Raw genomic sequence first — 25,127 nt, forward strand, 5'->3', positions numbered from 1 at the left:
GCGGTTCAGACGTTCGAAAGGAAGATTGGATTTCTTTTTGCATCGTTTCCACGCTTTCGTCATTGTTTCTATTTCCTTTTACCGGGTTTTCAGTTCGCTACAAACATCCACAATGCCTTCGATCATCGATTACACAATATGCATTTTCGCGGTTACCCTCCAGCTTGTTACGCCGGTCACCAGGTAGCGCACCAACGCTCAAAGGATTCAAATGCATCTGCTGTTCTCTCGTACAAAAAGAAAAAGGGAAAAGAAGAACAGCGGGTGTTCCGTGAACGAATCGTCAAATTTTTGTGTGCAAAACGTACAAAATTTGTTGATTAAATAAAACGTAGAAAAATGATTACACGCGTGACATTGACGTCCAATTCCTTTTTAGCACTTTTGTGAACGGGGGCAGAAACGCATTGAAACAGTGCAGTTTTAGATCAGCTTACGAACGATATCTTTCGTTATTCGAAGTATTCGCTCATAAACCGGCACTGTTGAAACTTAACGGCGCCATTGCGAATTCGTTAACGCAAAATGACCGAAGCCCGTAAATCAATATCGTGTATTCGCATACGTGTAATTGATATCCGAGATTGATTCGCGGTCGCTTTTGATATTTTTCCATAAGGAAAATCAGGGAGTCGTACTATTGCATCGCGGTGTCCACGAAATTCGTGCCAACGTATACGCGTTCTATTGTAACGAACTTATTACGTACTTTTAAAAACGAACATTATTATATACATGAGCATGTATACAAATCGTACAAACCACGTGTTTCAACGTGATAAAATTCAAAATTGTACAAATTGACACCAATTAACAATTTTATCATTGTTAATACAAAGAAGAAAAATAACAAAAAAAAAAAAATGCCACGCGAGAAACACAAATGTTCAATAATTACCACACAAGAATATCAATAATAATAATAAAAAGAAGAATAATTGTAATGATGAAGATGATGATAATGTTGACGATGATAAAAACAAAAATAATAATAAAAATATAATAATAATAATAATAATAATAATAATAACAATAATGATATCAATATTAATAATAATAATAGTAATAATGTAATAGTACAATGATAATATAATGATGATGATGATGATGTGGATAATGATAATTATAATAATATAAAAAAGAGGAAAAAACAAAAAGGAGGAACAAAATACTTTAACGGATAGAAATACTTTTCTCAAATAACTGTGGTGATTTCTCGTCGTTCAATGTTTTGTGATTTATAAAAAAATCACACTTCGGATAGCGATAATTTTTTAAGAGACCCAGAATTAATCTCTTCTTTGTCTCCAAGAATTGCGAGGAAAAGCACAAAAAAGAATGAAAAGAAAGACAATAACATAGTTAACAAAGTTTGAAGGCCATTTGTGGCATCATCGCTCGATAGCGAAATTCATTCGATTTCGGTCGTATATCACGCTTACATCGATTTACAACTACTCTAAAGGCATTTATATACAACAGACGCATACGTCTCATCTTCGGCATTTTTCTCATATTCGTCGGCCGTTCCTTTTTACTTTCTCCGAAAAAAATGTCCACTACAAATTCATCTATAATATAATCGTTAACGTGCTCTTAGAAACGTATTCGAATATATACAAATTATATATGTAATGCGCATTCCAGGACATTTTGGTACCGGTAGTCGTACGACCAACGTTATAAGATACCAATCATTGGTTACGTACATATCGAAAATGCACCACACCCTGAACAAATGTCCTATTCACTGAATTCTGTACTGCTGAAAACTCGTGTAAACCGTGAAAACCTTTCATTCGTCCTCCTACGCAGTCTCCCAATCGTTGACACTGGTTAAACGACCCGGCAAATTAAAGGACAAAATATAAATCCTGAGCAGGTCTAAATTTTCTTCCCTAACACATATTCATTCCTCGATATCAAAAAACGTTCTTTGTACTTCCGCAGACACCGAACAGGTCCTCTAATAGGTCATCTAACCGAGTCGACGATGCTTATTCCATCAAGCCTGAGTACCATAGGCGGCGCCATCTTCCAGACAGAGAGTCCACACTCTAAATCCAGGTTCATCCTCGCCGTGATTCCTCGTATGTGCCGCGAAGCCGTCTATCTTCATCGTCGTTATCGTGGTCGTGGTTTTGCTTCTCCGTCGAGCCAGACACGACGAGAGGATGGTGCTCGAGGCACGAGGCTCCCTTCTAGGTTTCCAGTCCAGGTACTAAACTGTGGAAAGTCTGGATGTCGTGAAAAGCTCTGCCGCAACTTTGATTGTTATTTCTTTCAAATTTAGCTAGGTCAAAATGTTCATCCAGCGATTGTAACTCAACTAAACGTTCCTCCAGGCTCTTTGCGGAGTCCGCGAACCTCGCGAAATCACAGATTCTGTCAGGATCAACTACGTCCGAAGACTCCATCATGCCTACGTCGTTAGATCTAGTAACACTTGTCAATGGACTGTTAGTGCCGTCTAGCTCGCTAGGAAACATGACGGAGTTACAGCAACTACTTGTAGTCGTGCTGGTGCTATTATTGGTAGTCGTGTTCGCTGTGCTGGTACTGATGATCGTCGTTGCCGATCGGACGTCCACAGAGCCTAGACGATCCTCGGGATACACTAGATGGTGATGATGAGGAGAGTCGGGTTCTTGGACCTCATCGATATGAGAGAGTAGTCGCGGAGTTGGCGGCAAGATGTAAAAATCGCTGAACACGTCGTCTTGAAGATCAAGGTCGTCGTGCCTTTGTCTTTTAGAGCTGATTCCATCGTTCCTCGTGTCATCGTTCAATCTATAAACATAAAATACAACATTTCTAAGAAATTCGATTATCTTGGGAATTACAGAGAAATTACGCGACAGTCAACAGACACCTAAAAATATTACGCAACAACACACGATTTGTCGTCATTTACGCAATCTATTTTATGTAAAACGAATTACTAATAATCACGAGCAAGCTCTCTCACACTCTCTATTCATTTAGTAAAACGTAAATATTCTATTTTAAAATTTGGTCCTCCTGCACTTTTTGTATCGCTCGCCAAAAAGCATGATTACGAATGTATTTTTAATCAACCGCCAACAAGCATTAGAAATTAAAATTTAATTTCTAACTAAAAATTAAACTAACCTCTTCCTTGACGATGCTTCGTCGTCCGTTACTCCGACGATAAGATTGCTGGAAACATTATTCTCTTTGGTGGAGTCATTTAGATACGTGACCACCGGAAGCCCATAATTTCTCGTCTTTTCATCCCGATTCTCGCGTTGCAATCGTCTAACGGCATTGTTTATAAGAACCGATCTGCACAGACTGGCTTCCGGATCCTCGATTCTTCTCAGCTTGCCAGCCGAGATTTTCAACAGTCGTCGACGTTCCTCCCTTGCGCGATATTTGGCAGAAATCATCGTTGGTCTGCTCCTACGAATCACAAGATCTTCCTCTAATCTCATTTTAGCGTCTGAAACGAAAAAGAAAATACAAAATTATTTACCTTCGCGCTGGAAATATGTCACTAGACTTAAAAATAGGTAGACAAAATTTAAAAATTTTTCATTTCGAAAAAGCAATCACAGAAACGAGTAATTAAAATAACGCTGATATCGTATTTTTTAAAGCGTGATTTCTTCGATGTTACATTATCTGCTTTCTGTTTTTATGGCTAGAAATCTGACTGTGTTGTAGACCTAACGGTATTACCGAGAGACGGTAAAAGAGACGACCCATAGAGGGCAGTGTAGCGATACGCAAGTACGTATTCACTTTTAACGTTTCACGTTTACGCGGTGCGTATTTCGCATTAACAATGGGCTAAATTCTTGTATCCTTTCCTGCTCTATAGTGATCTAAATGTATCGAGTATTTCCATTGTGTTCCGATGAAGGAAACACAAGAACAAATTCCAACTCGAGGAATCTTTGATCAAGAAACAGAGTTCGAGAAGAGAACGGTTTCGCATTTAAAATGAGCGTTACGATTCGTTTTGTGCTCCACTTTGAAACAGTTCGTGTACCCAAACGTATATTTTATCGCAATAAATACATAAGATGCGTTATTTATAGTTCATAGTAAGCACTATAACATAGCAAGAATTCATAGATTTAAAAAATTAAAAAGCAATTTATTTCGAAAATTTAGTTCAAGATTTTTTGAAACTATTGTATGTAGAAATTGTTATATTATATCTCGTATTGATATATTTACAACTTCGTCACTTATAATTATGGAGAAGAAAGCAGTGATAGCAATTGATGGTCAATATTCTTCGTCGTAATTTCTCGTCGATGACGAAATTTTAACAAACTTGGCTCAGATTGTACGGTCACTATAAAAATGGCAGATAATAGATGTAGTTTAAGTAAATAAACGTTCGTGATCATAGCTGCACTTTTCCCTAACTGTAGCGTTTTGCAAAACGAGAACAAATTACTCGCTTCGTAACGTCCGCATCTACCCAACCAACCAACGATACAGTTGCCTCGAAAAAGCTCTTAGTGTATTTATATACGCTTTATTCATAGCTTAATAAACCATCAAACTGCATTACTTTGTTAGAAAAGAAATACTAGAAATAATTATTCGTTTAGTCATATCGAGGATTTAAATTTAGATGGAATTTGTTTTCGCAAATTGACAAGATATCGATGATTCTACAAATACTGTGCATGCGTGAACGATTAAGACACTGTGTAATATACTATTTATAGAGCGCATACTTTTTATACCTAGTGAAGCAATGGGATTCTCGAATGCGATAAGTTTTAAGGAACTTTAGTATTTTTTTTTTTAATATTTCACGCTTTCTTTTCATATGTGTTAATTGCGTAAATGGCGTAAATTTTGTGAAGCGATTTCGATTTGTTCTAGTAACAGTACGGTTCTGTATAACGGTTGTGTAAACTGTGATATAAGGTTGACTACGAAAATTAAATAAAATTATATTGTTCATTCGAATAGTAGGCCGAAACAACTGCGTAGAAAGCAAGTAACTAAATCTGCAATCTAAAAAATATTCAGTTAATGTACATCAAAGTATTTGCCTCGTTAACTGGTAGTTGCACATTCTTCTTACAAAGTGAGTCACATTCATATTTTCCAACCTAATAATCAACATTTAGTAGGAAAACGAATCCCTCCTTAAATAATTTCCACGAATGACCGCCTGAGTCACGTATAGACGGAAATAATTCCGAAAATAAATTGCTCAATTAGCCAACAGATGGCACCTCCGACACTTTTGTCAGCCGATAAGATGGCGGCCGTGTACATTAAACACATCGAAGGCTCTGTGACGCTTGATAAAAATGACTATTATTTCGTTATTGAAGAGTAAGTAATGGAAATACTATTTCGAGATGATAAATTGAATTCCTTGTAGTATCTTAACAAAGCAAAAGATTGTTATCATGATTTTATTATTGTAGGCTATAGAACTCTAGGTAATTTTCAATGATGTCTAATACGATTATGAAAATTAAAAACGCCCAACTAACAACGGAAAAATTACTTAATTAAGTTGCCGTAAAAATAATGGTACACAGAAAGATGATTTTATGCTCGAAGTATACCTAAACTAACTTTCTCCGTGGGGAAAAAAGTCGCCATGGATACACGTTACCTAACCTGTAAAGTTTCTGCTATGGAGTCGCTGACTCGTGCGCGTCGTCCTCTCCCTTCTCCTACCCGTAGATTTACTTGCGTGTTACCTACACATATACATATATGCTTCACCGTTTTCTCGCACATTGTGCCTTCTCTCTTTGCTTCCTCCTCATTTTTATCCGGTACAGTTATTTGAAATAACGTAACTGTTGATTCGACCGATATTATTTATGCAATGCAAATAAATTAAATCGAAAAAAGGAAATTTGCCAATTACATATGGATTATCGAATTTAAATTTAGCGTGTAAATTTAAATCGAGATAATAAAATAAAATAATCCACGAACGTCTAGTAAATGCGAGAGAACGTCGTTAATTAAGATTATCAGACTTTAATGGGGATAATTCTAAAGTTGCCATAAACAACAAATAATAATTTCTAATCCTCAGTTTCACTGGATGTCATCCAATTCTTACGAGAATTGTTTTAAAAACTACGTCACTTTAGTACTGTTACATCTAATCTTACATTACTGTAGTGTAGTGTTTGGCAATTAAACGATGTTTTGACCTCGGCCGGAATTAGATCAATTTAAACGCGTCATTCTAAAATACAGATATACTTAACCTTTTGAGGATCACTGCTTGCTCTCAAACGCGAAATACGCTTTTTAATTGTCTTCGAACACTATGTAATCGTATACTTCTACTTATCTTCATAAAAATGTAACCGAAACATAACCTTAAATAATTATTAAATTGTTTTAGGTAATGGATTTTTCATCAGCTACTACCAATGATACTCGAGGTAGAAATAAAGAATTAAACACAAAGTGGAGAATAAGAAAACAGACATTGGGGAACTCCATATTGAACTGTTTAAAGTAGAAAGCGGTTGGTGCACGGGGATAGCCGGGTCAGACACCATTGCTGACCGCGTCTGTTCGCTACAGGGGCCTTGAAAGGAATGTGCAGCTAAAAAGAAATCACCGAGGCACTTTTACACGCTTATAAATAAATGCGGACGCTGAACCGAGTACACCAATGATGCTACTCTATCGTACATCGATATTTATTATCCGCTTCGACTCGTTTACGTATATTGTTAAGATTATCGTTGTACAGTTTATTTTTTCACAATGTATCACCTTAGTTTATGCGAGCGTACGGGTCTCTGATTTTTTCATTGGGAGAAAAAAAATGTATGACATATTCTTCACGAGTAATTTTCCACTTCCGTAGAAGATAATGATGGAATTTTATTGTACAAATAGAAATTAATCGGTAACGATTTAATTGATAACTTGCTAAATTTTGATTACTCTGTTTTATCGACTGCGCTACAAGGTATGTTTCATCGGATCCTTTTTCGCGCCTATGAGTTGCTAGCGCATGTGACGCATTGATTAAACCCTGATAAATGTACTTATAATTGGAACAAAACTTCGTTACAGATTATGCTTCGCTCTTATCGCTTTGACGCACAAATTTCCACTTTATTGCTATATAACTGCAGGAATTACATACATTGCGAATATCTATTATAAAATTTATAAAAAAAGAGCTAACCAATAATTCGATATGTTAACAAAAATTTGTTGAATCATTATATGTACACTTTCAAAGGTCGTTTCAATAATCGCTTATCAGTAATCAACGCACAACGTCAGTGAAACGTCAAGCTATACACAATTTAATAATATTGTACATATGTCGATGGTTGAAACTCACTTTCAAGCTATGCAAAATTGTAACGTCGGATCTACACACTCACTACACTTTCCATATTCCTTTGTTTCACGCGACTACGCAAAATAAGAAAACTGATCGACTAACAATATACTTGATAACTATATACTCGTAAACACTTGACGAACAAGCTACGAAAATTCGACAAAATTTATTTCGTGTAAAATTTCCGTTATATAAAACTGCAAAATTATCAACAAATTGAAATTTCGAACTCTGCGTCAGACTTGGTCGGTGTCCCGGACAGAACTGTGCGTCACGCGTAATCGTCGCATACGTACGACGATAGGCCGACGACAACAAAAGTGTTATCGGGCGTTACATGACGTCACGATTAGCTGTGTGTACTACGCGCGGCTTGCGCATGCGCGCATGCCGTCTGCAAGCGTGGCAGGTTACACACATCTACATACATAATTCGCCGTGCTACGGGAACGTGTACATTTAGGGACGAGGAAGATGCTATTACTTTCTCTTTTTATACAAAGAAATCGTTCATAATACGCAGTAAGGACAAAAAACTAATCATTTAAATTATTTTCTTTCTTTTATTCTACTTTTTTTTTGTAGGATGTCAATGACACATTTGAGGTTATAAAATTATATACGTTACATTTCACCCGTATTAAACAGAGGTTTGTTGGATGTAAAGTTTCGTATATACATATATCATTACAGATTCGTCAGCAATATTGTTCAGAAATATTTCTATTCGAACACACTGGTGGACACTTAACCGAAGATACCCTATGTGATAGCGACGAATAAGAATCCTACGCGTGTGTGCATAAAAACGCACGCACACGATCTTCTAGTGAAGATTCTTGCCAGAGCTCGTTAATTGCGCCAACGTGAGTACTTTTACTGAATTCGAATAATGAAACAAACGAGTTTCTTTTTTCGAAGCATCCAGACCGCTATCGTGCACCACCCCTTCGCGTCACTTTGAATTTCATTCGAATTAATGCACTTCTTTTAATCGAGCCTTACATGTTTTATCTCCCCGCATATGTCAGTATTTGATAACGAGAAAACAGATAACTCTGTGATCCTTGGATTTTGTGTCGAACATTCCTAAGACCAAAACGAAATAAAGTCTAAGTATAACATTGCATTATGAAACGACGTAAAATTTAATGACTCGATTTCATCGAAATAATCGAAGAAAATCTTTTTTGCAGGTTCATGGAACTGCAATTAGCGAGTCAGAAATCAACTGCACAAGAAGGAAGTTGATGGCACGATACTCTGTGAATTGAGATGTTTTCGAGATAACGTGTTCGAGAGACAAAGATTCTTTGAGATCCACACTAAAGAACCATGGACTCGTAGAAGACTCGTTTCTATGAAGGACATGGGTACCGTTTTCCCGAGTCCGTTACAATTTTTCCGTTTTTCCTCATACTTTTTTATTCTTTCCTCTCTACATACACTATCGTTTTTCAGAATTACTACTTTCATTGCTACGTATGAAATGCAGCTTTGGAAGTTTAACAAATTCATTGAAATATCGTCGAGGTAAAGGATATTAGCGGATATTAAGAGCTCGACTTTCCGAAATCCGCAGGATTTCTTGAAATTTCTTTGAAATTTCTATCGTTTTAAACGGCATAAAAACTGCTGTTAAATTTGCACTAGTCAATTGTTAAATAGGTCGTGGTCGTTTAGATGACTTTCTCCTGGAGCCACAATAAGCGAAGACATCTGGAAAAGGAATATTGCTCACGTTTAGAATGGTTTCTTCCTTGCTAATCACTATAAATAAAAGTATCGCGAGCTATCATAATGATGTCATCAGTGAAGCGATATCCTATCATCGAGAAGAGTAACTCGAAATTAAGATTCTACGAAACGTAATATGTCTCAAAATGGACGTAAAAAGAAATATTATAGGTTGCTCTGAATTTATTTAACATATATTCAATATTAGAATAATCACTTTTATACGCACATCAATGGCCAGTTCATTGCGACAAGCGGAAGTAGAGGTAATTGTCACATTGTTTAATTATTGGCACGACTGGTTATAATCGGCGAGTTACTCGAATAGAGTTTAATTTATCTGATTAGTGAAAACGTTTTCTAATAAAATAGATTGCGCAGGAAGGCCCACATTCTCGTGCATATATCAAGGACACGGTGATGATACGAAGTTAAAAAATGCGCGTGTCGATGCATTTGATGATTGCGAAATTAGCTTGCAGCCACGAGTACGGAAACCGAAGTCCAGCGAAGGAACTTGAAATGCACTAGTACTATAATTACATATTGTACAACATACGAGGTAGAGCAAGGCAGTCTTACGTAAAATCAAATCGACCGACTGACGCATTTGTTAAGTTTACGAGCCATAAGCGGCGATTAAACGACCTTGGTTTCTTTCATTCTTCACTGCGCATTGTTCCACGAATTTTGCTTTTTTATTCATTTTTATTCATCCTTTCCTTCTTCTTCACGGAAAAAGAAAATTGTGAATGTTTTTGGAATGATCCATGAATGAAATAAAATTTGTCTAAAAATCTGGATGATCTATAAAAAGTAAGTTATTTCCAATTTCTACGCTAATCTCTGTTCTCGTATTTTTCTGCGCAGCTTCAACACGACGACCACAACGAAAACCACGCTCACTTTCGATATTACAAAAACACGTTTCGCCATATTATCTCAATAGTATTCAAAAACGAAATAGAAAAAAAAGAAGCACGACGCAACAGGTTGGAAAATTCAGGGGATAAAAAAAATCCGAGGAGAAATTTTGTCGAATTTTCTATCCGATGTGCATGAACACGCAAGCATCTAGAAACGATTCAGTAACACGAAAGCGAGGAATACACGAAAAGAATGTCACCCTTCACTTTCTCCGAATCACTGATTTCACACAACACACCCTAGACTTGAGAAATGCGAGAACGGAAGGAAATCGGGAGGCAAAATACGCTATTTCGAGCTCCCTCTAATCGATTCATTCCCTTGTGTTATTACTTCGTATGAGTTGTACATACATCTGCATTATCAATGGCAAATTGATCGCTGTGTAGGTTTGAGGCACTTGTTGTTTGAAATTTAATGCTTTCCTAAAAAAAAGGTGCTAAAAATAGTGTCAGGATTATCATAACCTAAATTGTATAAAAAGGCAATAAAATATTTTTCATTAATATCATATCGAGCGGAAGTACAGTTACACAACAGTTTTTCTGTTAACACTGGTTGATTATGTAACATTAAATACTGCATGAAACATTATTTGTATAACAACAGATTTTTCGAAACCATTATATAATGTATAAAAGAGTATTATGATTGCTATTACACGCGCTTATTACGGCATCGTTTCTACACGCGTAATTCGTCCCCCGTAGGCCAATCCTGATACTTTATTTATATATATACGTATATATATATATATATATATATATATATATTTGTCGATACTCTACATATGTTAATCTTTAGGTTTGACCAAAGTGATCCTCAAACGGTCTTCGCGTTTCTTGTTCGTCGAAGCCAGTTTGTGCCGTAACTTTGCAAATCTCGCTTGGAACGCGATGAAACATGTTGAGTTGTACGCGGCGCAATATTCCGACGGCCTCGAATTTCACGTAGTAGGGAACATTAACGACCGTAAGCTTACTTTGTTGCCCACAGCCTGCCGCGCGCCATAAAGCCACATCAATACACGGCAATCACGCTAAGAGCAGATGTTATCCCCACCACTATTGCCCTACCACTTTTCTAGACTCGAGCCAGAGATCGGTCGGTAAAGTGGTGGGGACGGATCGGCTCGTGTCGTCGATACTCGGCTACCCCACCAGCCTCCTTGTGTATCCACTACGAATCAGGATCGTGCCACAAATGCCTGCTGCCTTCCTATATAATTCCTGTTCATTTTCGTTGAATGACGATCAATCAATCTATCAATGACGATCAATGTTATAGATCGTATCAATTTATAGGGTGGAAATGAGACAGAAAATGAATTTCTCGCGATTTCTAATATTTTCTTATTCGTCAAGGTGGGAATATAATGATATATATATAATACATACATATTCTATGTAATTTATGATAATTGATATCTCCTCTGCATCTCACGCAAAATAAAATTTGCTATTTTCCTACAATTGAAACCAAACTAAAAAATGCAAATGTTTACTTACACGTTAAAACTAATCAGTTTAACTATCCTTCGAAGTACGATATGACTGTCAATAAATAAAAAAAGGCGCTTCAACAAGTCTCTTATAGGAGGTGCACCAACGGGAGCTACGTTCCTGGCATGTGCCTCGTGCCACGTACGACAATGTGCACGTACAGTTGCTCACGAAAGTATTCGAACATATGCATCTCGAACTGTTAACAAATGAAATATGTACACTGAATACAAATTTTTAAAATAACACTAGGATCAAAATAGCATACGTTTGCCCACAGAATTTGATACTTACATTATTTTCCATATTTATATAATTTTAATATTCAGTACTACTTAATATTATTTTACAATTTTTAAGTTCTCTTTTTTATTTGCATTCACATATGTTAAAGAGAATTAATAAAGAAAAACAGAAATCTTTCGAACTGCCATCATGAATATTAAAATCTCTCAACACATCCAAGAATTTATTCGCACTTACTTAAGATTTTGCATAATATCGCACAATAGGTTATGTTTACACTCCATGTTTACCAATTTTGTATACATTGTTTAATGCTTGTCTAACTTTACACGTATTCTCAAGAGTGGTGTCTTATTTTGGAAATTTCTATCCAACGTGGTAACAGTTCAGACGGCGAACATTCGAATACTTGCTCAGGCAACTGTACATGCCAAATGATTGTGGCATGTGTGAGTATTCAGGCGACCCCTAGATGGAGGAGGCATCGCGCTGTCGCTGGTAGGGAGAAAGTCGAGTATGTATCGATAGAGGGTGAAGGCAGCCGTTGGTGTAGGTAGACGCGTGACGTCACGCGTTCCACCAGCTGGTTGGAAGACGCGCCACTCTCCTTGTTGCCATGCCCGTGTTTTTGCTGCGATAACACCGCTGCAGGGGAAGAGGCCCGTGTACACTTGCGGGACCTATGAACTTTCCGAGTCCGAATCAGTACCATTCAAAGGTGCAAGTGCATTCGAAGACATCGTGTTATTCCCGGAATTTTTAGTTTAATTTTCGAACAGAGTACGATTACGTGATACTGTGTCCGTCGCGTAACTATGATAACAACTATTTTAGATTATCGATAAATTACCGACTGTGTATAAATTCTTCCAACGGCTAAAAATTAGTGATAATGGGAAAACTGCAAAATATTTATCTTCGAGTATAACTTTGATTCGTTACCAATTAAGCTGCTTTTTGCACGTTCACGTTTCTTGCATACGCGTTTATCGACTAACGTGTGTAAGAAAATCTTGGTATCATAATACCCAAGAGATGCATTACAAGTGAGACATGTCTATAATTAAGCATATTCAGGCTGGTTAAAGAGGCTACTTAACAGAGCTATGTCAATTTTGTATTGGCTAAAAACGGAAGCATCGATCTATATACACGAAGAATATGTTTGTCACTATTATTGTCGGCACGCTCATTCTCTGTTTCTAGCTGAACGTCTTCAAGGATGCGTCAGAGGAACACATCTGATTCGCTTATTCTCAATCGCGATTATTCTAATCTTGAGAGCAGCGTTTACGAGCATTATTCATCGTCCTTGATAATTATCCCTCTGACTCTTTGTGGTGGTTTAATACACTAACACTCTGTTTTATGACGACATTCGAATTACTCATCCATTAAATATGGAAAATTACTATAAAAAATATATATACGTTGAGACTTAACAAACATCTCGTAAACCTACTGTGCAACTTACAGTTCCTTACGCAAGCCCTTCGTAATCCGAGGAAATAGAAAACACCTGGTGGATATTCGATCCTGATGCTCTACGTTCGAGACGAGTGCCGTTCTCGATCCACATAAATCGATTCAGAAGAAAAAAATATGGTAACAAAATAAACATCGATTTCATTTGACAATATTATTAAATTATTTCATAAGTAAAATTACATTTATCGACGTGAGTAGATATTTTAGGTTAGAGTTCGAAATACGTTATTACGATAGGAAGATGAGCAGGGAAAAATGTATTTGCATAAAACATATCGAAAATGCACAGGACATTAATGACGTCAAAGCGTGCAGGATTTCCCTGAAGAAGTGTATCGCATATATAAGCGTGACGTAATGCAGACATTAGTAATTATTGTGGCATAACGGTTGTGACGCGCGTGAGCGCCACCAATGGCAGTGGCATTTATGCCCACGCCGATGGAAGGAAACGTGTGCCTAAGGGAATTCATAAAATCGAGCAATGCAACACAGCAGCCAATCTTCGAATGCCTACACTTTGGGCTTCCTTTGGATTTCTGCCATTGTAAGCCATGCTTTGCATTCTAAGGATGTCACATGGTTCGATGATCCCCGAGATTCAGAATCGTCAATAGCTCGAGAATGTTACTTGTATCTACGGCTTTGAGTTGAATATGTGCATTGCGAGTGCAGCCTGGAAGCTTTCGCGTTCGAAACATTGTCGTATGAAACAAAATATTGTCGAGGAACATAAAACTGTGAATTAGCTTAATGAACAATGTTATATTGCGAATCGTAGATTGTTATTATTACACGTTTGTTATTACGTTTAAATATTAATAATGAAATTAGACTGACAAATATTTCGGTTAATATTTTTCGTTAGAAAATTTAACAATTAGTTGGTTAATTAACGCATTTGTTACGGGGAAACAATGATTATGCATCCATAAGCGGTTTGCGGAAGATCAGTGATAGAAAAACGAGATCAGAGTTTCTGGGAGTGAAGCCCCAGTCATCGTCCTAAAATTTCGATTGGCGTCGCGTTCGCAACGCCACCTGCACGCCAGTCTGGTACTCCTCTCAGCTCGAAACTCATTTCAGGAGTGAACGAACGAATGCGCGTACGCACGATTCCTCTATTATGGGTTTTCATCGTAAAGATGTATTTAAGTAGCAGCTATGAACTATTTTTCACAGGCAAATATAATTAAAAGCTTTTCGAATAATAAAAAAATGTCATATTTCTTCATCAAATTTTTTATCAAAATGCAATCTGCAACTTCCAACGATACAAATATTTCTCGTTTATCTCAAGTGATGTAATATATGATAGAAATTCATAACTACTCGAAGTTCATAAAAATTCACATTACAAATATAGGGGAACCAATGAGTTGCTACGACGATTTTTAATGCAACGAACTGTGATGAAAATTACCATTAATATCAATAACCTATATACCTATGTATGTATTTTTCCTCGACTACTGGATTTTTAATTTTTAGTCTCTCTATAAACATATATTTCTATATATTTTTAAAAAATATAAATTATATCTTCTATACATTATACATGTATTGTTGTAAAGACAATTTATGAAAGAATGCGATTCGGTTTACACGCAATACCGATAAGTGACGCGCACGCGTTCAACGTCTTATTGAATCAGATTCAAGCTGCGCAGTGCGTGGCTGTCGACAACCGATTACGCGTACATGTTGGTCCAACCTAAACGCACCTTAATAACACATTCACCGTTCCGCTATTTTCGTCCACGGATTCACTATAGAATGAGATCAGTGCGCTAAATTTACTACGGATCCCTCTCTTTACGCACTGGAATGTTATCTTCTTTCTCTCTTAGTTTGCTATGCTCGCTGGATGTTGCACAGCTTTCATCGTTAAATAGACTCGTTTTAAATCACCGTAACCGTCCTCCTGTGGAAACTAACCTGTCAGGGCTGTATCTATACTGCTGTTCCTTATTTCATGAAAGAAGGGTTATAGTAATATTTTTTCCACTAGGTTTTATTTTTTTTAACGCATTGAAAATAATCATAATTATAACTCACATTTGTGAATATATATACACGCACACACGAAACAACTGGTTCATTGCGTATGATATCGCGCATGACGAGTCATGGGAAAACACGTTTGCTTGCCAACAACGTATTTGTCAGTGGATCGCATAGTCTAGTGACATTTTGACGAAACAATTAATCGATTATTCACATTTTATTTGCGTCGATGTAAATCGATAGATTTCTTCCTTATTCACGAAATATAAAATTTAAAAATTTCATCAAGTTCATTTTTATACAATTAATTTCAAAGAGAAATTCTCTATGGACTTCAATGATCAACCGTAAAAATTTTTTACCACGGTAAAATGCTAAATCTGCATAACCTTAAACACGATTGCAGTGTTCTACTTTACCACGCGAGTATTCGAAATGCTGAAAAGTATGGCTGCTTTTAAACGCGCCTAAAAGCGGAAAAGCAACTTCCTCAAGAAAAAAAGACTATATATATACACATGTATGCTTACTGATTACTTGCAAAAGGTGCTCTTGGCTGCGGCACGTTAAATACGCGCACGTGCGGGTTTAACAAATTCAGTGTGTGCATCGGTGGAGCGTTCGCATGGATTAAGTTAAATGACTGCGCTTACAAAAACAAAGCAGAGTGTATGACGTTTCGTCTGAGACGAAAGATTAAGAAGGGAGACACGTATAGTTCTATTTTTACTTCTTTTTCTTCCGAGAACAGATGCGAGCTATTGGTTATTTTTTCAGAGTCGAATTTATATTAGCCACTGGTGCTTAGACGAGCACGATTGAATCGCCATCCGCGTGGAAAATATGGTTAAAACGTACATCGGAATGCGACGCAAAATCGATAGAAACTTTTTTGAAAATCATAAAAGTGAATATCATGCGTGTGTACACACGAGAAGCGTGCCTTGAGTAATCGAATCGTCAGATAAAGAGAGGTAAAGCTTTCTTTTTTTTCTGTGCATTTCAGGTCTGTAGTGGCCCGCGTACGTGCGTGTCGTTTTATTATCCACTTCGTCGGTGTGCACACGCGCCTGTGTGCGCGCGCGTGTGTGAGTTCGAAGTAACTGGACGGATTGTGTGTTGCAACCGCATCGTGTTCGAATAACAAAGGAAGAAACGCTCAAGGGAATGCTTACTTTTTTATGATACGGAGGAAATAACCATCAAAGTGTAAAACATTCAATCGCCTCCATATTTTTGCGGCTTTTAAAGGGAATAACTTAGACATGGCGCACATGGGAAAGATTTTCCGATGAAATTCAATGAACTGCAAAATCGCGTGAATTACTGTATGGAAGAAAAAAGATTGGGATAATATTTCGAGAAAATTATACGAACCCGAATGAAATGGGGTTAGCTCCAAACGATCGTTTCGGTTGATCTGTTGCATTTCGAGGACCTCTTGCGAATATACCTACGCTGAACGTAATTTCCTGCGAATTCGATTGCGAATTAACCGATATTGCTTTTCGACTGTAGCTTACGGTCACGAATAAAAATTCGCGCAATCGATTGATTGTTATTAATTTTCAGAAACAACGAGCTCCATTGATTTTTCATCATAACTACTTTTTGGCTAAAATGTTTAAAATCAAATTTAAAAAATGTAGTTAGAATGAGTAATTAACTGTGGAGAAAATTAACTTAAAATAAATAATTAAAAAATATTTAAAAAATTAACCAAAAAGAAAAATAGACATTACTATTGAAATTAAAGTAGTAAAGAGAGCTCTTGTTTGTAAATATGAAGATTGTAAATTTGGGTCCTCAATGAGGTAAATATTTTTTTTTGTCTAATTGTCTTAATAAATAGTATCAAGCGAATGGTACTAAATTAACTATTTATTACGTGTAATTTGCAGGGAAGCAGTGTCAAAAATGACGTATTATTTCTCTTGCGCATAGATACAGAGAATAAAATGTTCTTCGCAACAATCGCGTGGAGTACCGAGAAGCCATTCGATGATGGAACCGTGCCAACTAATCCATTCCTTGACGATTTTATTCAAAGGGGTCAGGAACAATGACGACAAAACGTTTCACACAATCACGATACATTTTTCAGCTTATTGTTTAATTTGTTATTTAGCCTCGTTTACAATCATTATTTAAACCAACGATTAAATTCGGGGGCAAAAGAAATCAAAGATATCCTTCAATTTTCGAATATATAGTTAGTGGTTGAAATTCCTTGGCTATAAAACGATGTGTAAAAAATTAAATTTAAACCGAGAAGATAATCACCATATCACCTGACAGTCAGTTACTTTGCGTTATCTACATCGCTAGTAACATATTTCTTTTTTATCAAATTGTGATTCCAGGTAGAGAAAGAAAATAAGGTGCGACAAAGATCCAAAAACAAAAATTTACGTTTCGGCGTCGTTATCTTTCGTTAGAGCCGCGGAAGCGTACGTTTCGCCTCGCATTAAGACAATTATGGTTAATTGGGGTATTTTTCGCACGACCCTGGGAAATTTTACTCGGATGTTTTACTGTCACTCGAAGAAGAACCGAAGCGAGAAAACCAACACTATCTTAAAAATGGGAAAACGATTCTCGAGTGAGAATAAAAGATATTCCTAACCTCAGTTCCGCGCATGCATATACGCTGACCCGACGACGAAACTTTAACATGATGTAATCTTCGTTTGAATTTTTTCTCCTGTCGGTAAGTTCCATAAACGTGAAAACTCATAAGGTTAATGAAATGAAATATATTAACAAAGTCTATAGTTAAATACGTCTAATAGATAACATGGCACGCGATAATCCCGAACATGTGATTTTTAGCGTGACGGCAGTTAAGTTAAGTTGATATTGGCCATAGTCCAGTTTTATAACAATCACCTTGACGATAGCTTTTTAGAATATCTGATGGTACACAATTAATTTATATTTCACAGTGTTGCGAATGCAATGTGACCGGTCGGTAAAAGTGACTGAACGTCACGACAGAATCGTATGCTGGCTGTACGGTCTCGTCGAGTCTCAATCGGTAATCAATAGTCTCTTAAGAAATTAGCACGAGTTTGTTTTGTTTGTGTCGCGCTGCGAACCGGAGATTGAGCGCAATTCAGAGAATAAATGAAAAGAAACACTTGCTAACTCGTGCCGTCGAATCCTTGATTAGAACTATCTCTTTTTTCAACCTTCCACTAAACAAGCCTATCTTATCGATTGGATCGTTAAAACGCAATGGCTTTTAGCGAAAAAAGATGTTCGGGACATTAGCATTAAATATTCGCAGTTCTAACCTCAATTAAAATCGGAACAACGTATGGGGAGACCGTCTCCGAATTGCAATTTGCTACTATTAGAAGATTCCTGAAAGAAAGAATCGTGGCAGCAAAAAGAAGAAGATGGGTACTAGGTTGTACGCTACTTCGAGCGGCCCACTTTCTTTACTTTCACGCTGCCGTCGTTCTTCTTTCGACGCGTTCGCTCCTTGGTCTTCGTAACTGGACGACAAGAAGGGCCTAAGGCGGACGTGCATACTTGCTGCTCGAGCACACGCACACGCGCTCATGCGCATCAAACGTGTATTTACGAGTAACCACACCGGTGCAGAACCGTCCTGGCAAGCATGTATGCCCGTTCACGCTATGCAAGAGTAGCATCGAACAATTTCTAACGGGTTTTCGTTCCTTCGCACCCGAGAGTCAAAAGAACACGAGGAGTTTCTACATTTCGGGACAATTTCCAACATTTCCACGATATTTAAACTATAGCTTATAATACAGTTTATGTATAGTAAATAATTTTTTTGATCGAGCGGCCGTGGGGGAAGATCGAAAATGAATTGGGTAATGATCAAAGTGCACACGATGTGTTTTTATTCGATCGAGACGTTGTCGCAACGTTGTCGATTATTTCGTAATGTAATGGTATTAACAGCGAAAGTGTCACAAATATGCGACGTGCGAACGTTTTTAGTTGGTTATACGAAACTTTTGTCACTATAACTGCCATCTATGACATAATCGCGTAACCATCTATGCATTCTATGTGAGTGCATGCGTAAGCTTCGACTGAGGGAGGAATCGATAACTATTCGTTGTAAGGAGTATGGATATGCAGATGAAAAAGAAGCAGCACGCGAGACTCGATTGGAAAACAGTCATGGCGGTGCTCGTTAATCATACGCGAGATAAATGTAAAGAATCGTCAATCGTTATCGAACATTCTCGTCGGATGCAAAATAAGCTCGGTTCGATGATCAAAAGGTACGATCTGTCTGATATTACCGTTATCGCGAGGGATATAATAATGGCCATATAAGAAACATTTATCTCTATGTATTTAAGAATATGCAATGTACATAACCTCAAAAAAATGTATGCAATATAAATAAATGTTCCATAATAAATTTCAAATTTTCTCGATCCATTATCAGGAAGAGTTGTATCATTACTTGGGATATTGAAGAAAAAATGGACCAAAGTTTTATTACTATGCCAAATAAATTATCAACGAGATATAATAACAGATTCGTGTCGAAACGGGATTTTCGTACCGTTAATTCGGCGGCCAGACCATAGTTCTTTTGCGAGTGTTTACTCGAGATATTGAGTGGATGCCCTTTCGTAAGTCACTTTGTAATTCAATGCAGATCTGATATGCGCGATAATACTTTTGCTTACAGTCTAGATTGCCGTCTGAATGCGCGCAGAGAAAGAGAAACGGGGTTTGCATGTGTTCGCTAGTCAAACAGATGCGTCGCGTAGCCCTATGAAAGTGGCTATATGCTCTCGACCAGGACGTAAATAGTTACGAGCCTCCTACCATAGAATTTTAAAGAGGAATTATCGTCTATCTCACTCTGCGATATGTTTCACCTGATATCCGACACGTGCGCTGCGTTCGTGTGCGGATTTTTTTGTATTTCGTCCGCTGACCAATCATATAAATCACCGTTAAGTGCACACTGATTCTTTGAATCGATGATTAACCTACAGTCGGTAACCTACTTGCCCTCTGCGAAACATTTCAATTGCTAACGATTTCTCAAAAATAATCAGTGAACGTTCTTGAAATTAGCTATTTCAAATGGATTTCAAATTTAGATCAGATAGAGAAGGTATAATACGTGGTATCTGATCTTGGTAGCAGTGTGCTATTGTGATTCTGCTACTTAGGCTGTATAGCGAATTGTCGATGACCGATACATTATCTAAACAGTAGGTTATGTATATCGTGACTCTATCTACCGTTGATCGGGTGTGAGATGTCGTGAGGGTCCGTCTCAATATAGTGGTAAATAGTTACGTCGATGCAGTCGTTGAATTTGAAGTCAAAGTAGCCCACATGCCCTATCAGATGATACATAACACGTAAAATAATGCACTTTTGCTGTGATAAAAGAAGGCCACTCTTATAAGTTTAATCAGTCATCAGTTACGCGATTAAAACGGATATTTATTTTTCATAAAAATTTTATTTCCTTATTTTTTCGATATTCGTTATTTGTTACCGACTAAAAACGAAACTTCTATTTAATATCGAGTGGAAGGAAAGAAATAGTATAAAAAAGACGATCAATTTCAGTTCTTATAAAAAACTCATCTTTTCTTATAAGAACGTTACTTTATATTCCTTTGTTCACAAACTTTTCCTTTCTGTCTTTTCAAAGCTGAAACCGTGTAAAGAATACGTTGCACGAGCACGAGAGCAGTTACGTCTGAATCGTCCTTGAATGTAAGTGGAGACAAGGCGCGAACCAACAAGAAGAATGTGGTGCATGCGATATAAAGGGACTTAAAGGCTCCGATACGCAAGCAGTCGCGCTCTGGTGAGCGAATCGCGCAACAATTATCGGCCAATGACATTCGTACTATGGTAAAAGTGAAAAATTCAATAATCGTCCACTTGGAGCAGCATTTCGACTTCTGCGTACTTTTACCGATGAGAATTATCGCGTGTATAAATTTGCTAATAACTGTATACAATTACCAGTTTCATGCTTTTACCGTAACGTATCCGAAATAGATTTGGATAGTTCGTGGTATCGCTGCTCCTTGTTACCGGTCGAGTAGTCGGGGGTTAATGCGGTTCTCGCGATAATAACTCGATACGTGCTCTGTTCGTAAATCTGCACGCATATGTTACGTCGGCACGGACGAGAGGAAGGGGAATGGTAGAGAGGTAAAGGACGATCAGAGGAAACCGCAGCAGCGCGACGAGAATCGTATCGAAACGGCTTTGGCCTATGAAATTCTACTAGCCATTCTCGAATTAATTATCCAGTCCTACGCCAATGTATAAAAATGATTTCGTGAATACAGGTAGGCAGAATTATAAGCTTGGGAAAATATTATCGCATCGCTATTCATTCCTTTACCTAGCCAGTTTTTATTCAATGGGCCTGCTCCGAGAAATTCCCAGTCGCCCTTTTTATTCAGCCGTATTTATATTTCTTCGTTCGATTAAACATGCTTCTGTTACGGTTAAATATTATTGAGGTTATGGGATAAAGTTCTCTCTCGGCGATGATTAATTTTCAATTAGTTTATTAAGTGCTTTCAGTTATAGTTAGAGCGTGTATAGTAAAATATAGAATAAGATATACACATTGGCTAACATCATACGTTACTACTCTAAAGTGTACAAAATCGATAGCAGCTAAGCAATCTACTTAATGGTATTCCCTAAGCCGCCGCTGAACGTGATAAATCGAAGGCTGTGGACTATTTAGATATGCTGTAACGATATATCAAACCGTTGCTTCAACGCTAGACAGAAGACAGATTAAACGGTAAAGAACAATGTCTCCGCTTATGCCCCAAAGCGACACTTCGCTGTGATCTATTTATTAATTTATTTACATGTGCTCCGAATAAAATATATTATTAGAATATTAAATAACAAAATTCGTATGGTATTAACATTAATTCGACATATGTACGTTTGCGAGAAAAAAAAATTCCGTCGTGTAACACTAATTATAAGCGACGCTTTCTTTGCTTCGTTTCGACGATACCGCAACACACCGTGAACAAAACATGTCACCCCGTTTGCGAGCTATTCCCTGATCGAGTTACTCGAAGTGGTGCAGCCTTAAGGTTCATCAATCTTCGGGAGTAACGCCCATGGAAAAAATTCCAGGTGCCTATATCTTTCCGTGAATTACGTTATCCATTTATAATAGATGCTGCGTGAAACGCATAAGCGCGTAATATCGATGCTTAGTCACAAGATCGTAACGCGTTGTACTTAAAACGACGCGGGGGGAAAAGAAACCAACAGCCACGGAGGGGTGAGAAACGGAGGGAAGAGTGGGGATGGAGAGTCACAAAAGTACGGGAACAAATAGGTGACGTGCGTGGATGGAGGCTTCTCAACTTGACATCGCTTTCGTGACGTCATACAAAATCACTTTACCTCGAGACGAAACCAACTCCTCGTTGCTGTTCACACGATGTCGATGGCAGAGATGAAGAAAGTGAGAGAGAGAAAGAGAGAACTGGAGTAGGAGAGCACCGAGATGCGAATCCACAGAGAAAGGGGTGAAGAGACAGAGAAGAGACTTCAGGAGGGGACAGTCTTCGTAAGCCTCGCTCTGCTTCCACCGATTGGCAGAGGACGTCGCTTCTTTGTTCTTCCTTCCTGCTCTCGCAGGCACACTCAGCTTTACCACACACTCGGCTGACTAACGGAACGAAGTTAATCGGAGCACGTTAGACTCGGCGTCCCTTCGTCACTGCTGTCGCTGTACTGTTAGTACACGCATATATATTGATATAAGTCACAAGGTAACGTTTTTAAACACCACTATTGTATTGTTGCTCTCTGTGCACTCACACTCGCACTCGCACGCGACACCTCAGTCCTTCTACGTGTGACTCTTGCGCGAGAAAATAAGATAGAGATGACCGAAGAACGACAAAGTGGGAAAGAGAGATGCGCGTATTACGTATACACATATATGGACTTGTACGTATGTGTATATCTGATGTCGGCTGTGTACATATACACACTATCGCGCACACACGGACGTACGACAGAAGAAGAAAACACTGTGTACGTATTCTGTATTGTCCTATCAAATAGCTCCTGCCAGACGTTCGTACGCAAGCGAGGCCGGAGCACGACTGAGCGCGTATGCGAGCCGACACCGGCCGAGCGTGTGGCCCACGATGCGGAGATACCCGACCGAACGTCGTACCGCTACGACACGAGTTCCGAGTCCTTTTCCCCCCACCTAAGCCGCCTCATTCTCATCCTCGCCTCTCCGTCCTCTCGTCGACCAATCTACCTACCCCGTAGTCCTCAACGCTTCCTCGTTTCCCCTCCATCGCTGGTCCCCTCTATATCTCCTGTTTAAACCCATACACGCCCTTCGGTATACGGGATACACTGCGATTTTTCCTCGCGATCAACTCTTATACGAACTTCACCATCCAAAACCCATCTACGTTTGAATAATCGCGACCTTTTTTCTCACGGAATCGAATGCGTCTAGCGCTTGCGTTCGCCATGGAACAGGTGTGGAGTCTATGCTAAGGGGCGGGGATAGGGTCAAATAAACCGGGAGAATGTCAAGTAACTCGCGACCGGTTAATGATTTTGTTATGCATACGTATCACCTAACCAAATCGATGAATTTTCCTACCATATCGATACTTATCGTAATTATCGATAGTAGTTCTACTATATAAGCAATCTATATTTAATTACAACGTCGTTGTCAAAGAATTCCTCTGAGATTATTCGCGGTGGAAAAATGATCGCCACTGTTTTCGTCGGAAGCCGCGAAATAAAAGCTACGATTTCGGTGGTGAATGCAGCGGTGTGCGCGCGCGGGTACAACCGGCGAACCAAATGAACTGTCCGACCAGCTAGGTGGTTTGCGTTTGATTTAATGGTAGATAGGAAGGGTACATTATACCCGATGGCATACGTGGAATTTAGTAGATGTACGCGCGTGTAAGTACCGTAATGTGATATGATAATGCGCCGTGCGCTTTTGTGCGAACGTCCACGTGAAATATTGTAATGTGTGTACGCGCACAGTAGCGTACACGCGGCAGTGGATACAAAAAAAGGCCTCTGCCCGCTTAAACGTTAAACCTGTCCCTTAACCCTTTATTCGGTAATATCGCCACGCTGAGGCTTACCTGCTCGCTTTATATCTGTGTTTAACACGTATACCTGCTTCCGTTTCCACGATTACACGATAATTCGGTCTAGGAATTTTTACCGATCGAGTTTAACCTCCTAACTTATTTTCGATTCGTCCCCAACTTTTTCAAGCGTCCACCATTTTATCTGTAATATTATTTTATTTCAAAAAATTTTATTTCGTCTACAAAAAGACTCTGCACTTGGTGGAATTGGTGGAATTTAATGACACGGTAAATTACGATCGATTTCCAATTAATCCGAAGTGAAAGTCCCCAGCACCATCTATGGCGGTTTACCAAATTAAAACGAAAGTGATCTAACGTACTTAAGACATAGATGTCGGTATAATCACCGGTGTCTCCTTCTCACTTATATCACTATATAACGACGCTCCCTTTTTTGTCTTTTTTTTTTTTCATTAGACAAAAGTAAACGGAATTCGAACCAAGCAGAGATCCGCGTTCTGCCTTTCAGTTACGCGTGCTGGGCATTCGAACACGATGAAACTCGGATTTTTACGTTTTCCTCCGCTTCGGTGTAATCTAATGAATGTATCCAGCGAGAACTCAACAACCGCCATCAACCGGCGCTGCAGCGAAGGGGGGCGGAGGGGGAACGAGAGGGTTGAAAGTACTTTTGCGGCAAGTAGGAGATGCCGCGTGTTTTCTTGTCAGGTCTTAAAGGGGCCGTTGCGTGAAATCCACGAGAAAAAGGTGACT

The 25,127-nt window shown here is 38.3% G+C and overlaps 2 protein-coding genes and 2 long non-coding RNA genes across 5 annotated transcripts in view; 2 read left to right on the forward strand and 2 right to left on the reverse strand.

Annotated features, from left to right (window-relative positions):
- The window catches only part of east (enhanced adult sensory threshold), a 17,679-nt gene extending 15,653 nt beyond the window's left edge, over nucleotides 1-2,026 (forward strand). Inside the window, exon 7 of the mRNA XM_017905378.1 lies at nucleotides 1,951-2,026. The gene's annotated coding sequence lies outside the window, so the exon portion shown is untranslated. The remainder of the gene's footprint in view (nucleotides 1-1,950) is intronic.
- The window catches only part of LOC108551281 (uncharacterized), a 68,001-nt gene continuing 44,019 nt past the window's right edge, over nucleotides 1,146-25,127 (reverse strand). The window contains exons 1-3 of one of the 2 annotated variants that reach the window (XM_017905383.1): nucleotides 7,337-7,822; nucleotides 3,133-3,463; nucleotides 1,146-2,790 (exon numbers count right to left, since the gene is read on the reverse strand). In XM_017905383.1, the coding sequence (XP_017760872.1) occupies nucleotides 2,202-2,790; nucleotides 3,133-3,455 (912 nt within the window). In that variant the 5' untranslated portion in view covers nucleotides 3,456-3,463; nucleotides 7,337-7,822 and the 3' untranslated portion in view covers nucleotides 1,146-2,201. Of the gene's footprint in view, nucleotides 2,791-3,132; nucleotides 3,464-7,336; nucleotides 7,823-25,127 lie in introns of those variants that run through there. The other variant, XM_017905382.1, reaches the window with a different exon arrangement.
- Nucleotides 7,833-11,827, reverse strand: LOC108551285 (uncharacterized). Its single transcript, XR_001890469.1, has 3 exons — nucleotides 11,800-11,827; nucleotides 11,512-11,704; nucleotides 7,833-9,058 (listed from the first exon to the last, which is right to left on the reverse strand). It is a non-coding gene; the product is annotated as an uncharacterized LOC108551285 (long non-coding RNA).
- On the forward strand, nucleotides 9,050-10,262 carry LOC108551283 (uncharacterized). The gene is made up of 3 exons (XR_001890468.1): nucleotides 9,050-9,342; nucleotides 9,449-9,638; nucleotides 9,947-10,262. It is a non-coding gene; the product is annotated as an uncharacterized LOC108551283 (long non-coding RNA).

This window comes from Eufriesea mexicana, unplaced genomic scaffold (genome assembly GCF_001483705.2).
Source record: "Eufriesea mexicana isolate 0111107269 unplaced genomic scaffold, ASM148370v2 scaffold3780, whole genome shotgun sequence".
Taxonomy (NCBI): Eukaryota; Metazoa; Arthropoda; class Insecta; order Hymenoptera; family Apidae; genus Eufriesea; species Eufriesea mexicana.